At 36.6% G+C, this 19,940-nt stretch overlaps 1 protein-coding gene across 1 annotated transcript in view; it reads left to right on the forward strand.

The window, feature by feature from the left end:
• LOC150100847 (voltage-dependent calcium channel type A subunit alpha-1-like) overlaps positions 1-19,940 on the forward strand; it is a 1,659,894-nt gene that overhangs the window by 1,450,602 nt on the left and 189,352 nt on the right. The window contains exon 40 of the mRNA XM_090401918.1: positions 15,572-15,676. Within this exon, the coding sequence (XP_090258044.1) occupies positions 15,572-15,676 (105 nt within the window). The remainder of the gene's footprint in view (positions 1-15,571; positions 15,677-19,940) is intronic.

Below are 19,940 nucleotides of genomic sequence, written 5' to 3' on the forward strand. Positions count from 1 at the left end.
TAGCCAGTCAAGCTAAGAAAAATCCTAGCGAGTACTTTTGATATGTAGAAAACAGATGAAAGAATGACTATGGGAGGACAACATTAGTTAATGACAGTGATGACTTGCTAACTGATGCAGAGGATACAGTTGATACATTCAGTGATCAGTTTATGAGGGTATTTCATCCTGTTGAAGTTGATATAATGAGAACCTGGAGTGTAGAGGTATGGTGAAAGACTAATAGTGAGTAGGAGTTATATGAAGAATCAAGTAAATTTTATGTTAATAAGGAAGTAGGACTCGACCATATATCACCATGTATAGTGAAGGAATACTCTAGGGCAGTGTTTCCCAAAATTTCGGTACCCTGATATTCCACTTTTAAAATTTAGTAACACTGGCATATTTCCTCTCAGCCAACTGCAATTTGGAAGATCTTATATTTCATTCAAACACAAATAATTTAAGGATATTTATTTTTTAACATTTGTATTATAATAATTCCAAACATAAAATAAATTTTTAATTATTAAATACATTTTAGTTGCACAAATCCAGTATACATACCATCATTTGGATTGCCTTTGTCCTTGTGTAAGTGGATTGCCAGTTTTCACTCAGATCGATTCCTACATGAAATGGCCGATGGTATTCTCTCCTCAGACTTTCCTCTCAATGCTGGTGTCTGTTGGGGGGGGGTCACCCACCCTCTTTCTGATTTATATAAATGACTTGCTCTCATTGACTGCAAACCCTATTCATAGTTTTGTTGATAATTGCACGCTCCACTCATCCTACTCATGTGACAAGCCTTGCAGTGCTCAAACATCTCATGCTTTAAGATCATCTATAATAAGTGCTCTGAACACTGATCTCCACAGTATCCTTGATTGGAGTGAAAGTAACCTAGTCAACTTCAATGCTTCCAAAATAGAGTTTTGCTTTTTTTTTCATTAAAAAAAAGACCTCAGATCTTCTCTGCTTACTTTTGATAATGCTCAGCTAACAGTCAAAACCAAATCTCTTACTCCAAACCTTTCCTAGCACAATCATATCACTTCTATAGCATTAACAGCTGCCAAAAGAGTTGTTAGCCTTTTCCAGTCAAGATGTACTTCTTTGCTGAACAGTTACTTACTCTATATAAATCCCAAATCTGACCAACATTGGAATACTGCTCTCACATGTGAGGTGGTGTACTTAAGACCTTCCTAAAAATTCTTAATGCTATCCAGTTGATAAATGATACTACTCTTCTTCTCTTACTGTACTCTCTTGTCAGCCACTTTCCCATAGAAGATCAGTTTCTTCGTTGTATCTCTTCTGCAGATATTTCCATGGCCATAGTTTAGCAGAAATAGCATCTATTTTGCCTTCTATTTCTGCCAGATCTACAGGAACTCATGTTAGCTGCTCAACTTCCTTTTAGAGTCAAACTGCATACTCACCAAACCTGTTACTTCCAGCCATTTTTTTTCCTTCCACCTCAATTCTCTGGAACAGTCTCCCTCATGAAGCATTTCCAAAGGACTACAATCTTCAACAGTTCAAGAAGAATATCAACAGATTACTCTATTCTGTACCCTGCCTTCACACAGCATCTGTTTGCTATATGCTTTTTTGCCTTTCATGTGCGGGATAAATATTTAAAAAAAATACATACCATAGAAACAAAACTTCTGAAATTTTAATTTTCAATAATAAAAAAAAAAAAATTAATGAGATGAGTGAAATTGTTTCTGGTGGGAATAAATTTAGTGAAATTTGGTTCTATATTTCTTATTTTGAGAACATAAATGGGGCTTCACATCAAGAAGATGTTTGATTTTTTTTTTTGAGATCTACAAATGAAAAAAAAGTTATACATGCATGAGTGATAAAACAACCACTGTGCTTAACTATTTGAATTTAAACTTTTAAAGCAAACACTTTGAACCACTTTGGAATGCAAACATATCATCAACCATACTGAGCCCTAACAGAGATCAGCCGATGCAAGCCCAAGAGATACGTTTTGTTTAACTTCCTTTAGTTTTTTTAGTTACTCAAAAAGTTTTATACAATAAACTTGCACTCATCCGTGACAATACTAACAAATATATATAAAGCAAAAAAATAAATAAATAAAATCATCATCATCAAATTCCTGACATATACCCTCAAGGGGTGTGAGGATATGATAGTACTACATGAAAAACTTACATCATTACTAACTTCCTATCTACAATTGTCCCCTAAATCAATCTGTTACCTCTCAAGACTCCAGCATTATCAGATCTAATATTTCTATCTTCTAAGGCACTTTTTACTGTATCAATCCACCTATAACTTGTTCTTCCTCTGGGTATTTTTCCTGCCAACCTGGCAAAGAACACTTGTTTTGCTAATCTTTCTTCTCCTATTCTGTTTAAGTGACCATACTACCTGAGATTAGCTCTGCTAACACATTCCTGGATGCTAACAATGGCAAGTTCTTTTCTAATATCCTCATTTTTAATATGATATTGCCATTGATGCCATCTGTTCACACCCCTAATTTTTCTCAGGACTCTCATATCTGCGGTCTCTAGTCTTTGTGTTTTACTTCTGACCCAGCTCTCAGATTCATAAGTTCAAGTTTGAACAAGTTTGTTCAAGTTTGATTTTCATATCAAATTTATTACAGCAGTTATTCAATTTTGTCAGGGAATCTTGCAGACTGGTACTAGATTTATTTAGAAGTATAACATTAATAGAAGTATTGCAGCCTGGCTGGCTGAGTGGTTAGTGTATCTGCTCTCCAGCCAAAAGGCTGCAGGTTTGAATCCCACCATGGGCATTAATTCTCGACTATCTGTCATAAAGTGAAAATTTGATCCTGACAGCCTCTATTTAGCTTGAATCCAGCTTGTTGTATGTTTGTGATTGTCTGCAGAAATACTAGTGGTGGTGGTCGGTGGTAGATGGCATTTGTGTAGTTGCGGTCAGTTGGTGGATTGAGTGGTGTAGACAGAGTTGTAGAGCAGTTACCCTCCCTTGTTGAGTCTTTGGACACCCTGGAGTTGTCTGATAATAATAATATCTGCCGGCCTGGTTGGCTGAGTGGTCATTGTATCTGCTCTCCAGCCAAAAGGCTGCAGGTTTCAATTCTGCCATGAGCATGGATGTTTATGATTGTCTGTGAAAATACTAGTGGTGATGATAGGGGTAGATGGCGTTGGTGTAGATGATGATGATGATGATGATGATGATAGTTGCGGTTCATTGTAGCTGGTAGATTGAGTGGTGGAGACAGAGAGTTGTAGAGTAGGTCCCCTCCCTCGATGAGTCTTTGGACTCCCTGGAGGTGTTACATAATAATAGTAATAATAATAACATTGTCTGCTTAAAGTAAAGAGCTGAGAGTAACATCTCCAATTTTGATATCAGGTTTAATACCACTTTCCTTCATAATGTGATCCATTTGGATAACGAATAACATAGGAGATAATGTATATCCTTGTCTAACACCTGATTTAACATTAAACCATCTTCCTGTACTTCCTTCAATTTTAACTGCTAACTTACAACTCAAATAAAGACAAGTATTGCTTGATATAATGCCCCATTGACACCATATAACTGTATCGTTTTGAATAGCTTTTCTCTTGGCACCTTGTCATATGCTTTTTCTAGATCTACAAAACTTAAATACAGATCTTTGTTATATTCCCATTATTTCTCAACTATTTGTCATAAAGTGAAAATCTGATCCTGACAGCCTCTATTTGTCCTGAATCCAGCTTGTTCTTCACCAAGCTTTCCTTCCTCAACCGTTTTCTCAAGTATACTTTCTTATCAGGAACACTCAGTAGGGAAATACCTCTGTAATTCTCACATTCAGTTTTATTTCCCTTTTTCTATATGGGACTATGAGAGCTGTACTCCAATCATCTGGAATTCATCCCTCTGTCCAGACCTTTTGAACTATGCAGTGCAGCCATTGCAAGACTTTTATACCTCCAAACTTGGTCGAATTTCTGGTCGAATATCATCTACTCCAGCTGCCTTTCCACATTTCAGGCTTTTGAGGACTTTTTCTACTTCAAGTATGTCTGTTGAGTGTTTTTTACCACTGTGCTGTCATCACTGTCTGTTTCATTTAGCAATTTTTCAAAGTTATTATTCCATGCATGAAGGATATCTTTTTCTCCAGTTTTCATGTCATCTTTATCATCTCTAATTCCTTTTTACAGCATTCTTTCCTCCATTTCTGAGCTTTTTAAACAATCTCCAGAATATCTTGCCACCTTCTTGATATTTATTTTCTATGTTCTTACCAAAGTCTTCCCATGACTTTTGTTTAGCTAGTTTTACAGTGTTTAGCTTTCTTACATTTGTCTCCGTATTCTCTAAGAGCATAAGCTAACTTATTTGCCAGGAACTTTTGATATGCTTTCTTCATTTCCTTCACTGCCTCTTTAACTTCCTGTGTCCACCATGGCGTTCTGATTTCCCTTATCAGTTTATCCAGTTCACTCCCAACCATATCAGCTTTGCTTATTCTGTTGCCCATTTCCATATTTAATTTGCCAGCTTCACTAAAACTTATGCATAAATAGCTGAAATGTTCATCAAATATCTGTATACTTCTAACCTTCCTTTTCCATTCTTTTTAAATGACCATGCCATCTGAGATTAGTTCTGCTCATACATTCCTGAATACTAAAAATGTCAAGTTCCTTCACTAATACATTCATTTTTAACATAATTCTGCCATTGATGCCAGAATGATTTTATGCAAGTGTTAATATAAAGTTTAAGAAATCCAGTACAGTCTGCAAGGATATACTCACAATACATAGTAGATGTAGATGAGAAGAGAAAAGATGTAGTGAGTGTGATCATAAGGTACTTCTTTTTACAGTATTCTTTAGATTTGTATAGGGTAGGGCTTGTTTCAGTTTACTAGCATTTTATGATAAGGTAACGTGTGTGTGTGTGTGTGTGTGTGTGTGTGTGTGTGTGTGTGTGTGTGTGTGTGTGTGTGTGTGTGTGTGTGTGTGTGTGTGTGTGTGTGTGTGTGTGTGTGTGTGTGTGTGTGTGTGTGTGTGTGTGTGTGTGTTAGATAAGGAAGAAAGTCATATACAGTGATATTCTTGGATTTTGCAGAAGTGTTGGTGTACAAGCAGCTGAGGATGGGAATAGATAGTATATTATTATTATTATTATTACGTTACACCTCCAGGGAGTCCAAAGGCTCATCGAGGCAGGACACCTACATTTCAATGTCTCCACCACTCAATCCACCAACGCCGTCTACCGCCCACCAGTATTTCAGCAGACAACCACAACATCCATGCCCAGTGCGGGATTCAAACCCATAGCCTTTTGACTGGAGAGCGGATATGCTAACTGCTTGGCCCAACCAGGCCAGCAAAGTGCTTGTTCCTGAAGGTCGGAACTCTGTTGCATGTATTAGCTCTAGAATTAACACAGTTATCCAAGTAAAAAGGTATGATCTAAGAACCATAACTGATTTAATGAGCCATTCGTGGTTTCACCTTGCTTAGGCATGTACTTAGACATGCATGACTTAATCTTTGAGACAAGCATATGACTACTGGCTGGATCAGCCATGTAGCATTTGATCAATGAATGCAATGTGGTGTCGCCATGGTTCACTACATTTCAACTGCATCACAGTTGGGATGCTCCATATCACAGAGCACCATGGTACTCTACATCGTAGGTACCGAATTCGGACTGACCTCATTCTGAGGAGTGGTTTGCCTTGACCCCATCTGCGTAGTCAATCAGTGTGGTGGATCAACCGTGCTGGAATCAGCTTCGACTTTGTTAGAAATCTCAGCGCTCAGTCACAGAGACAGCAAACCCATTGATTAGAATTGGAACCAAGAAGCCGCTCGATCAGGGCAAATTCTTGCACCGAATGTTGCAATGGGAGTTGCGTTGTAGATTGACTGACCATACCTGGAAAACATTATGGAGAGGCTGGAAGAAACCAATGCCAACGTGACCGTCACGACACTGCAATGCACTCCCGGCACTCTCTCTCAGGCGGCTCACCATATGATATAAGCTCATCGCTGCCTTTGCTGTGTGTGTGTGCTCCTGTCGTAGGTCACTCCATCGACAAGACAATAGTCTCAATCTCCACCATCCTACTAGAAGACCTCTCCTCGGGTTATTGGTTAGAAGAATTGGTGGCTCTCAGCAAGTTGTGTGTGATGGAGCAGTGTCTCATAAAAGGAGGTTAACCAGTGGCATGCTCAAAGGTTTTGTGTTTGGGGTCCCTGCTGTTTAACTTGTTTGTAAATGATATATTATAGGACGACTGAAAATCTTCAGTTGTTTGCTGATGATGCAAAATTGGGGAGATTTATAAGTAGCACTGTTGATGTTAATTCCCTTCAGGAAGATCTGAATAGACATTTGACTTGGACAAAGGAGTGGGATTGTAGTGTTAGTATTAATAAGTGCAAGGTGTTGCATTTTGGAGCGCAAAAAATTAAGTCTATGTACTATATTGACGGTGCTGTGCTGCAGGAAGTATATGAGATATGAGACTTGGGAGTGATGGTTGGCAGCAGACTAAAGTCTTAATCTCCCCCCCCCCCCCCTTTGTGAAGTGAATTAATGTTCCCATCTTTCATTCCTTTGGGATGTGTCCTGTTGCAAGACTTGTTAAATAGTTGTGGCAAAGGTGCCATTAATTCCATGGGCATTCCCTCAAGGCAATGTACTGTTAAATCCTATTGCCTTATTAATATCAAGTTTGCTTAATTCCTCATATACATCCTGCTCATTCACCATCAGTCCCTCCTCCATCACCATACCCTCTACACTCCAGCTTCTCCTGATGTCGCTTTCACGAGGATGAAATACACCGACAAACTGCACACTAAATACTTCAACTATATTTTCTGTATTGGTTACCAATATGCAGTGTCATTAAATAGAATCATTCTTCCACAGTAATTTTTTCTTTTACTTGACACATATCAAAAGAACTCCCCAGGATTTTTCTTAGCTTGACTTGCGAATTTCTTCTTATACTGCCATTTTGCTGTTTTTTACCGAGTTACCTTCCTGGCCTGCTCTTTTGTACTGTTTATACAAACTGATTGCTATCAAGATTCATCTTGTTTTGCCTCCATAGTGCCTTCTTCTTCCAGATTTCATGCTTAATTTCTTCATTTATCCATTTTACTCCTACCTTATGTAACCATTTTATCTTGAATACATTCAGACATTGCTGCAATTAAATAGCTCTTGCTCAGTGCCAAGCAGCAGTTGTCTACTTTCCATGCTATAGCTCCCAGTTATTTCTTGTAATTCCACATATATCCCTTCTTTATAGAAATTGCACATACTCACACTAGTCATGTACTGAAAAATTTCCTCTTTATCAATCCTATAAAAATCTCTAAGTAATTTCCATGTTGCTGTTATATCTTCCCTTTTCCACCATCAAATAATTTCTGTAACCCATATATCTTCAACCTGTCCTCATAAGGATCATTCTATAACCTGCTACAATCCTTCACCATTGGAATACATTCAGGCATTGCTGCAGCTAAATAGCTCTTGATCGGTGTCCAAGCAGTAGCTACCTCCTTTCCACTCAACTCCTCTTTCCATGCTGTAGCTCCCAGTTATCTTCTTGTAATTCCACATATATCTTTCTTTATAGAAATTGCACACACTCATAGTAGTCATGTACGGAAAAATTTCCTCTTTATCAATCCTATAGAAAACCTCTAACTTTCCAAGAATCCCAGGTGACCAGATTTTTGCACAATTTCCCTAAGGAAGGCCTTATAAAGAGATATTAGGTCACTTATATATGATTGTCAGGTGTTCATGAATAACTCTATGAGCACTTTCAGCCACCTTTTCATTATGTCTTCTAAACTTAACTCTCAGTCTACCAGCATTTCCATATTCCCTAGCATTATGCATTTCCTGCATCCATCAATATAGTACATAACTGGTAATCTTATGATCCCAAATTACATAACCTTACATTTCTTCTTATTATTATTAACAGCAGACCTCCATGGAGTCAGAAAGCTCATTTTAGAAGGTACATCACAAGAAAAGAGCAAATCAAATCATGCTTTTAATTCATTTAATGTGTTCATATTCAGCACTCTCTCATGTGTGCATTCCACTCACCAACATGTTTCCATGCCAAGAAACATGCACACTTCTTATACAGTATCCAGGGATGTCCCATTCTATGAAAAGTTTCTTCCACATTAGCCTGGTAACAACCCCTTACCAACTTATATGTCTCAATCATATCCCCTTTTTGCTCCTATTCACGAGGCCTCTATAAATTGCATTACCTCAATCAATCTTCATGCTCCACATTTCAAGCACTAGATACCCTTCCCCCTCTAGTCAATCTTCTCTGGACTGTTTTTAATATAACCTCATTCCTTGAAAACCATGCGACCAAATTAGTGCACAGTAATGCATATGAGTCTCAATCTACAGCTTCCATAGCTCGGTTGGTTTTTACGTTACCCTTTTGGCTGGAAAGATCTAGGTTTGAATCCTGTCAGACATCAACAATCTTTATAATGTTATAATAGATTTAGTTTAATCCTTTATCCCAGTGAGAGCAAACAAAGTTTGCGCCTGAAAATAAATAAATTTTCAACATCTTTCTCTAAATCCAGAGTAATTTTTAAAAAAGGTGATAAACCTTTTGGCAACTCCCATAGGCACAGATGACTTGCTACTGCTTCTGCCTGGTATCTCCAGCTCTGGGCCTGGCTCCCACTGAAGAGACCTCAATAAAGGTCGAAACTAGTCTGGGTAGATGGCCAATCCCTTTAATGCATAACGGTATACATATCCACATAGGAAATGTGTTTTGCATTATGGGAGATACTGGGTTAGAAGTGCCTGGTAGCTTGCTCCACCTTTGCCACGAGTTGCCTTGGTGTTGCACTACTTACTGGATAAGATAGTACAACACTATATTTAGTCCTGAAGATATTTTCAGGCGCAAACTTTGTTTGCTCTCACTGGGATAAAGGATTAAACTAAATCTATTATAGTCTAACCTAGTGATAAATAAATTTTCAAAATCTTTATAATGGCTTTTCGTCTAAAGGAAGTTAGCCATCTCATTTGTAATTGGCAGGTTTATTCTCCTGGAAACTTGAATTTTTCAAACTGGCCAGAAGAACAACACATATATACTTACATAGGAAACTATAGGAATAAGGATTAACCACATTATTCCTTCGGATCTGCTTTCAGATACCTGGGGTCTATGTGTAAGCATAGACCCGCAGATATTTGATGTTTGTGAGTCCATGCATAAGCATTACACAGAACAGAAGGCCTGATCAAGACCTTATACGATGGAACCATAACCTGTTTATTTCTGCATATAAAGATTCCTGCATCTTTGCCATATTCCAATGTGATGACTTAACAATTTTGGATAACGTAACTCCTAAACTTCAGTTTCTCCATCCACCACTTCCAGATCTCTCATCTCATCTATTTCCTTCAAAATTTCTCTATTAAGTGTGTATACTTTGCATCTCATCCTTGCCTACCAAATTTAGAAACTTACACTCTGCAACATCGACTGATAGTGCTGGCTGCTCACTTGCCCACTAATGCAGTCTATTCAAATCCACTTGTAAGGCCAAACTATCTGCTTTTCTCCTCATTTTCCCCAAATTTGCATCATCTGTAAAAAGTTCCATATCTCCAAATAAATCCATCTCAATATCATTAATATATAACTTAAAAACAATGGCCCCAAACAAATCCCTAACGCACATCACTAGTGACTTTCCTCTTTTGGGATACTGTATCCCTACACACAACTTGCTGATACCTATCTAACAGCTAATCACCTATCCAACTCATTAGTCTAGTAGTGCCATTCATTCATTCCAGTTTGTGTACCAGCTTGTTGTGTGTAAATTAAAAGCCTGTGCAAAATTCCATCATATCACTTTATATCCATTTCCCTTGTTCAGTTCAGTCATCACCTCATTGTAGTACATAATTAAAAAATGATATCTCTTTAAGAAACCCATGCTGACCATCACAGAGCCATCATCAATCTACTTTCCCACCTTAACCACAATTCTATATATAAATTAGCGTATTTTTTGGCTAATGGGAGTGTCACGAGGAGAAGTAGCAGTGTATTTGAATGGTGTTACAAAAAGTTTTTTTTTTTCTTAATTATATCATATAGATTTGTTTATATCATGTAGATTTGTATAATAGTGCTTTTGTGTGATAACCAGACTGGATGTAATCATTCTACTGTGGGATTGTGGTTCTAAAAGTGCTTGCTTCAGTTGTTATTAATGTAGAAGTGATAGTTAATATTACAAAAATGGCAGTCAAGAGGCATACACTCTAGCAATGCTGAAGGTATCAACTTGGATCGAGTTTTTCCCTGGGTTTGAATAGTTTTGGACTTTTTTGCAGTGGAGATGATGTGACAATTGTTTTATGTATGCACCCAAATATGATAAAAGATTTGTGGCATGTTAGATTAAATGAAAAAAGGAACATATTATAGTGTGTGAGAAATATGACAAAAGGTTAGGGCATTCTGAAAATGAGGATGGTGTTGTTACCAGGAATAATAAGAAAATGGATGGAAGTGTTTGTAATAGTAATGATAGGAGTGACAAGGAGCTCAGTCAAGAGTTAATGAAAATGAAGAGTCAAGTTAAACATATGGAGGAGAAAATTGAATTTAAAGAAGAGAATAACTATGTAAATGAAAAGGAGGTTAATAGGAAGAAGCAAGTAAATAATGATGATAAGGTTGCTTTATATGGTGATTCAATCATTAAAGGGTGGTAAAAAATAAGGTGCATAATACATGATTTCCAGGTGGTACAATAAAACAAATATATAATTTCTTGGTATCTTTAATTTATAGTGTAACCAAGTGGAAAAACTTCCATCATTTTCCTTATTTTGAGGTGCTGTTATCTTCATTTCAATCTGTATCACCATAATCAAAACCATGCATAAGGATCACATTTCCCTTGTTCACTTATAGCAACATCTGAAAATACTGTATCTCTTCCTGCCAGCCTTCACCTCGCTTCATACTGCCTCAGAACTACTACCACTACCCCCCCCCTTTCATCTCTTACTTGTGTGGGTATAAATCCCCTGCTGTCATCAAAAGCAATCCCCTCCTTTCTTTCCCTTAATATTCTTACAAAAAAAAAAAATCCTTCCTTTTCAGTTTTCCTCATTGAATATGTTTACTTATTTCAATTTCTGAGCTAATAATTTATTTCTTCCTTATTTCTGATGCTGTTACCATTTGTAATGAAATATAGCAATTCACTTTTAGTCCTATAACTGGTTCCACTATGCTACTTCTCAGCTGTGATTTCTCCATGCCTACTCTTGCCCAATCACCTTTATCACTGCTTGCTTCATATCATAAATTACAAATGACAAATCTGTCTAACTATCAAATACTGCTCTCACATTTAGAGTGGAGCTCCTAAGAGGTCTCTCCATCTCTTACCAACTCACTCCCCCCACTTTCACACAGACATTGGTTTCTGCAACTAGTGTATTCTATAAATATTTCCATGACAAATGTTCATCTGAAATAGCATCAATAATTCACCCACTCAGTACTAAGTCCATTAGAATATGTGCAGCTTCTGCTCAACATCCCGTCACAGTACACCTTGAAATCCACAGAACAAGTTTCTCCTCCTCCTCCTGCATTCCTGCTACTGCTGTACTGTGGAACAGTCTTGCCCCTGATGTGTTTCCCAAGGAATACAATATACAGGCTTTTAAATCAAATGTAAACAAGTTTCTCCTTTCCCAACCCGCTACCCATATATGGTACTAATGTACTATAGGTTGATCAACCAACCTCTCATCTGTGGACCCAACATAAAAATTTAAAAATAAAAAAATAATAATCATAAAAGACTCAACCATACTTTTTTACATTTTAGACCATCCCATTCCTATGCTGATCGCCATGCACTGTACACATTAACTACTGCTTCCCACACTCACTTTATGTCATGTCTTCCTGTCCATGTTGCATTTGTGTTCTCTCTCTCCATATCTCTCACACTGCAACTACTGTACTCTCTCTCTCTCTCTCTCTCTCTCTCTCTCTCTCTCTCTCTCTCTCTCTCTCTCTCCATTCACTTGATCTTTCACATTACCTCCTACTTCTTCTGGCTCTTGCTGGCATCACTCATTATGCTGCCTTCTGCTGCCCTCCAGTTGACTCACATGAAATCCATTTAAACTGTCACATTAAAATAATATATATTTTCCTTTCTCCATACTGCCAATCTGTTTAAAACATCTTGCAAGACCTTTACATAATCTTTTTAACTATTTCTCTATCCAATTTTCATCATCAGTAAATAACTGAAGATCTCCCCTCAGATCATTTCCTGTATCATCAATGTACAAATTAAATAGAAGTGGCCCAAGTACAGAGTCTTACAGCACACCACTTGTCATGAGTTCTTCTGGACTCTTCTACTGAATAAACTGTTGTCTAATATTTCTCCATTATCCACATTAGCAACTTATTACTTCATTCTCACATGCTGCAGTTTATGTAACAGAATTCCATGCAGAATCCTGTTCAATGCCTTTGCAAAATTCAGCAGTATTAATGTGTTGCTTTTTCCTTTATCCAACTTGGCTCTCACTCTATTATAAAAAAAAAGTTAATGAGTCATGACCAATCCTCAAAAATCATGCTGCCCCATGTAGTATCCCATTCTCCTCACCTATTCTTGGATTTTTTTCCATACCAAACTTTTCCAGTACTTTGGCAACTACTCCTAAGATGCAAATCAGTCAATAGTTTGCCTTTTCAAACTTGAAGCCTCCATTATGCAATGTAACTATTTTCTCTTCTACCTGTGTTCCCTTGAGACCTAACTAACACCATCACTGGTTACCTTTCTGGGCTGTGTTTTGTACTGCCCATGTGCTTGCTTATTACCTTTCTCTTTAAATTTCCACCACAAATTTTGTTAGCCCCTGCTTTAACAATGCTCATTAATTTAATTCCACTTGATTTTATCCTCTGGGCTCTAGATGTGCAGTCTCCTTTCTTCCTTCAAGCACCTCTTTTCCATTTTCCATGCAATATCATGTAACCTTTGCAGTTTGCTATTCCATGGCACTGTTCCAGTGTCTTGAGTTTTTCATAATTACCCATTTTAATTCCATACATGTTCTTTTTTACTGAAAATTCCATGTTTAGCCACCCAGATCAAGATAATATGATCACTCCCATGTTAGCAGCAGTTGGCTACCTTCACTATGGACAAATTCTCTGATGCAGTTACTAGATTGAGAGTGCTAACTTCCATCTCCTAGGACCATCTTTCACATGCTATGTCATGAATTTATTCCTTATAACTGCCTAAATTCTATTTCCTTCTGTCCATATGCTGTGTCCTTTCCTTCTTCCAACCTGAAGTCCTCCATAATAATTACTTGCCCTATACTCATTAAATTAATTTGCTGATGCATACCATCCAAATCATGCTTTGTGTTCCCTTACCTATAGTAGTATCAGCTATATATTTTGTCCTGTTGGCCTCTAGTGGTTGCTTTCACTGACCTCCTGATGAACTCCTACTCTTTTTGGCTATTGTTCATCTGCTATCATCAGTAGTACCCCTCCCTCCCATCCTTTTTTTTTTCTAGCCTTACTAAAAATACTGTACTCTTATATTCCATCCCATTAACTATATCATCTACTGTTAGTTATGTCTCACTAATGCCAATAACTTTTGATCAAGAACTAACAATACCATAAATTCCTTATCCCATTTTGATTGCTTCTGGTATTAGTGTATGTAAAGTGCAGTAGTCTCTTAGACCCCACCCCCCAACTACCCTTATACTTTTTTGTTAACTCTCTCATTCTGAATTGTTACTTGCAGCACTTGAGCATTTTTTGTTCATTCTCACACTCACTTGCCTCATTGGTGCCTACATACTCATTCACTCACTAACTTACCTGCTTCCTAGTTCTAATCTTCATTAAAGTGCAAAAACCATGTATCTTATATAAGTGTTTTCATCTATCAAGCTTGTTCCACACATCCAGAAACTTCATATTATTCCTTCTGCATAACCCATGCATTGACTCATTTGCAATCATGGCCCTTCTTCTCAACTCACCTCTATCATGACGTAGTAAAAGATTCACCATTTTCTGTAAATCTTTCATGTGCTCCCACATACTATACACACTTTACTCCCTTCAAATAATTTTTCCTTGAAAATAATCAATTCTTTCACTTTGCCTTTTTGCATCCTTTATACTACTTCTGTTTGAAGTAGCACATAAAGACTACTTTATAGAGTGCACATTTTTTCTGAAAATACTAAATGAATTACTGTTAAACTGCAGTTAATACTACATTTGATTATCTGTATTGTATTACTAGTAATTTCAAGTAGAATCAGTTTGAATAAGTGCAATGCTCTGTAATTTCAGGTAGAATAATTGGACAGTATGAATAAGTACAATTTCACATAAAATAATTTTACAGTGAGAATAAATACAGTGCTAAATAATTTCTGATAGAAATATTTTACAGTATGAATAAGTACAACTAAATTTTAACAAATATATGTGACATGCTATTTTGATATATATTTTTTTTAAATTTGAGAAACAATGGTAGTTTGATATGAAATCTGTGTTCTTCAGACCTCCATGGAATGAAAAAAAAAAAAAAATCGTGGGATGTCCAATTGTCACACGTAACTCATCAAATCATGTTTTAAACACACTCACTATTTCTACATTCCTACACTCTCAGATAATAACAGATACATTTGAATTACTCACTTCTCCTCACACAAAAAACCTACTCCTCACCCCCTCCCACCCTTCTAATACAGCTTCCAAAGATGACCTCTTATTCTCCCCCTGTCTCCCCCCATTCTATGCCAAACTTTTTCCTTATTATAGTTTATACAGTATGAATCATAAATAATAAACATCAAGGGAAAAAATTGTTTTTCTTAATTTTTTTTTCTTAATGTTTATTATTCATGATTCATGCAAGATAAGCCTGAATGAATAACTCACACCATGGAAACATTAAGTCATTCTTCTATATTAATTTGGTAATAATCCCTTACCATATTATATGTCTCATATCCCCTCCCTCCTCCTTCTATATCATGGTGTTTAAATAATTTTGAGTATATAGTCTAATTTATGGTGGTACTATATTTATTTACACTTATTTCTCTTATTAGCATGGTTGCTTTTTCAGGCTTGTCATGCATGCTGAGCATGTTTTAACTCTGCCAGAAGCGAATTAAATAATAAATTGCAAGTGCATTCTAATAAAAAGATATAAACTCTCAAATTGAATATGTCTTTTTTTTTTATACAAGCTTTTAAATGCAGAATGAAGCCTTTCTTTAATTATATATATATATATATATATATATATATATATATATATATACATACACACACACACACACATATATATACATAGATAGATATATGTTTATGTCATATAATTTTAATTTCATTAAGTAGTGTTTTCAAAATTTTCAGCTGATGAAATGGACCATGCAGATAAAGAATTAAGAGAAACTGTCAAGAAGCTGTGGCCACTACAAGCAAAAAAATTAATTGACAGATTAGTTCCTCCAGATAATGGTAAATTTCACTAATTATCAGTATAAAGAGTACTTGCATGTTAATGAATCTAAGTTAAAATAATAAATAACTGAATACCATAATTTTTTAATGTAAATCCCACCCCTGAAAGGTTGGAAAACTATTGTACCATAAGTGGAATAATTACATACTCCAAGATCTCAGCTTGAGACAAATACCGTACTTTTATAAGCCACTTCAGGCTTCCAGTAAGCAAGGTGGTAGCCTGATGCCTCTTTGCTAATTTACACTTACATGTAGGTTCCACGAGGACTTTCCAAGCCAGATCTGATGGAATTGGGGGGGGGGGTAATCCTTATTTCCCTAGTCTCTGTCTGTATATGGCATGTACTCTTCTGGCTGATGCTTATTTTTGGGGATAAAACACCCAAATTTCCAGGAAGAAAAACCCTGCCACTTCTTTATGAGACTGGCTAATTCACCTTCAAATGAAAAGCTTTGATAAAGGTACTTTGCTTCCTACACAGGATTCAAACCTAGATCTTTCCAACCAAAAGGTGTCATTGAAACTGAATAAGCTACAGACTCCCCGTCTCATGCTACATAATGATAATCATACCCCCACTGCAATTAAATTTAAAATTCTTTATCGTATCAGCCTTTCTCTCTTCACTAAATGTTGCAGTTTTGATTTCCTCAACAGCTTCCTTATAACTTACCTTTCAGAGTCTACCAATATAGTTCTTAGCTACTTAATCAGGAGATAAGTAGCTAAGAACTATATGGGTAATGGAGAAAATCAGATTTCTCCATCACGATGGAAATCAAGTGACCAGATTTATGTAGAATAGTGCATTAATCATGAACTTATAGAATGATTCTGGCAGTAAGACTTATATGTTGGTTACTCATAATGATATTACTTTAGGAAGTTACAACATATTCTATACTTCCATGTTTAAATTTCCATAGCTATTGCTAATATTCATGTCAAAGTTTCTGGAACAGAAAATTACATAGACACTGGAATGGAAGTAAATAATTTACTATCTAAAATTAATTGTTTACAGCTGACATTTTGCTAGCTTAAGCTAGCATTATCAGAAGTGGTTTAACACTACACTCTCAGTGAAGACACAAACTAAAATGACCTGGATAACAAGGACAATCATGTGCATGTAGGGTGACAGTAACACTTTGTGGTGATTACTATTGTTGATGCTGATGGGTAGATAGGGTAGTGTGCCAAAATCTGCTTAAAATCATACCGTCAGTTACTGTTAGTTACTAACAGTAACTGACGGTATGTTACGTTATATGACGGTATGTTAGTTACCTGTTAACTGATACAGTTAACAGGTTTTGTAGAACTTCTGCTGCTTCCAGGAACAGTCTCTCCAATTTAAATCAGGATCTGTTCCAGAAACTTCTACATGAACATACTCTATATATTAATTAGAATTACTTTTAATTAATATTTCCAATATTTTGGTAAAGTCAACTTACCATCATCAGGTTACAATGAAAAAACTGATACATGCATGCAGTCACTGCATAAGGTAAGTATGACCAAAGCAGAACAAAGTAAGCCTATACGTCCTAAATAGTGTCCCCTAGTGGGCTGGAATTGGTGTTTTTATTTGTTGGGCTAATTTCTAAGGATGAATGCTTACCAGATTTTAGGTACTTTCATGCAACCAAATTTGTACAAGATTGGGTATTTCCTTAAGGCTGAGGCACATTCTAGGGGATGTCATATTTAAATTTCCTCTTGTGGAGTAAGGTGGCCTTTTCCATTGTGCCTGGTGGTGGGTGTCCAAGACATTATCAGCCAGCCCTGAGTGGCAATAGTGGTGAAACCAGATGTAGTCTTTGTGTTCAGCGATTCTGATCTCGCTGTCCTGCCTGTATGGCTCTAGTAAGGATAGTCTTTGGAGAGCAGATAAGGGATGCCAATTTTTTATATGGTCTGTAAGTGGTTATAAGGTTGTATCTTTTTAGAATTTTTGCTAGTTTTTCAGATGCCTTGGATATGTGGGATGCTAATAGATTTGGTGTAGTCTTTGTTTGGCGGGGGGATATTTTTTGGATTTGGCAGGGATTGTATTAGCCGTTGACCAAGAAGGTGTGTTGTGGATGTGTTCAAGTTCAGTCGTGAGAGCATTATTATCAGAACTAATCAATTTGCTCTGTTGTACAGTATTTTAATAATCTCATACGCTTGGAAGGAGGAAGGGGGGGGGTGATTGTTGGTGAATGCATCTGCTTGCGTATATGTGTGGTGAATTTTCTATAAACTGAAAATGCCCAAGGATCCATCAGGTTGTCATGGAATCAAGGTGTCTAGGAAGGGGACAACTGTTTTTTTTTTTTTTTTTTCCAAGGTGAAGTAGATTCTGAGGTGTTGGTTATTAAGGTGTGTTAGGAAGGTGTTAAGAAGAGCTTCAGAACCACAGAAAGAAAGTGGAGACCCCCATGACTGTCCCCTGTATGTGTTTATAGAATTTTCCTTGCCAAATGAAATAGCCCAAGTTCATAGTGAACTTAAACAACACTGAGATATTGGGAGGAAACTGTGCTTGAATAAAAGGGCTAAGGCATCTTTAAGAGGAACACTGGTTAATAAAGAGGAGAATACGTCAGAACTGATCATTATATTAGGTGAGTACTTGGGCTAAATGTTTAGCTAATTTATGTGGGTGTAGTACCATCTACAATTTGGTGTAATGTCACATTCTATTTGTGGAATTTAGTTGTAACTTGTAGAATGATACAACCACCTCCTTATCTGTACTTGTCAATGTACCTTCTCTGTCTGAGCATCAGCGTGATATTTGGTCTTCAATCCAAACTAAAAAACTATTTAAATCTGAAAGGAGTTTACATTAGTATTACTCACTATAATGTTCTCCAACTGTGCATCTGATTACTTTCCTTTTTCTGGGGTCTCTACAGAACTTGCTTTCAAATAATCAATATGCTATCCATCTCATTAATTTATTATTAATCCTATAATCCCTTAACTTCTTTTACATCAGCTTTCCATGCAGTAATCTGCCAAATGGCTATACAAAGCTCAAAAAAACTTTGCAGGATGGGGAGTCTTCCTTATCCAGCACATTCACCACTTTTCATAAAATGCATGTAAATTGCTAAAGTAAATTCTCCCTTAACAAACCAATCTCAAGCAGTATAGAGAATCCTGTAGATATCAGTCCAATCCTGTGTGTCCTAAACAACCTTGCCAATACTTTTACCATGACTGCAGTATACAGACTGGTCTATAAGATTGGAAACATCTGTCTTAGCATTGCTTTGCTGTTGTTGCACTATTTTGCTTTCCCACTTCTTTCGTACTCGCTGACAATTCTCATTAAGCAACCAGATCTAGGGTATAATTAATTCCTTTTTACAATCTTTAAAAATATACAACAATACATCATCTAACATCACAGCCTTATCAGCACCTAGCCTTCATAATACTTTATACATCTCCAGTTCACTGACTTGTAAATTTAAGAGACAGGCATTGCAACAATCTCACCAAAATGAAAAACATGGATGAAGTGCTTGTGAAATAATTCCACTGTATCCTTTGTGGCAATGCTTTATCATCATCACTGTCACTTCTCTATAATCATTCTTTTTTTTTTTCTTGTTATTCTTTGGCATGATGATATTTTTCCTATATTGCACTTTATCTCTCCATATCATGCTTTTCATTTTTCTAGCTTGTATATCTTATACTTCTCATACATTAGCTTATTGCCTATTATTGCTCTCCTATAATTTTTTATTTTTTATACTTCTTGCCTAATTTTTGTGTTCATCCATTTCACTGCTAGTTCTTCTTGACTCTTGGAAAAAAAAACCTGATGCAAACATGCTAAAGCATGATAGATTGGTTAAAACCTAGTTCCACATGTATTTAGGACTGAAATTTACTGTGAATGGCCCTTCCAAGTTAGAACTTCATGATTATTCTTGCCAATCATTTGATATATGAGGGATGTCCAGAAAGTAAGATCTGATGGGCTGTCAGAGAAACAAAATATACTTACAAAAAAAACTTTATTGGAAATTAAAGTAGACATCTTTCACTACTTTTCTACATAATTTCCGCCATTTTTCAGGCACTTGTCATAACGGGGCAGCAAGAGTAGTATACCTTCATCGTAGAAGGTTGCCACCTGTGATGCAAACCACGTATTGACCTTCTTTGACCTCATCATTGTCTTGAAACCGCCGGCCACCAAGGAAAGATTTCAGATGTTTGAACAGGTGAAAGTCGCTTGGCACGAGA

The sequence above is a fragment of the Typopeltis vanoorti genome, chromosome 12 (genome assembly GCF_054136105.1).
Source record: "Typopeltis vanoorti isolate ZY-2024b chromosome 12, IOZ_Tvanoo_1.0, whole genome shotgun sequence".
Lineage (NCBI taxonomy): Eukaryota > Metazoa > Arthropoda > Arachnida > Uropygi > Thelyphonidae > Typopeltis > Typopeltis vanoorti.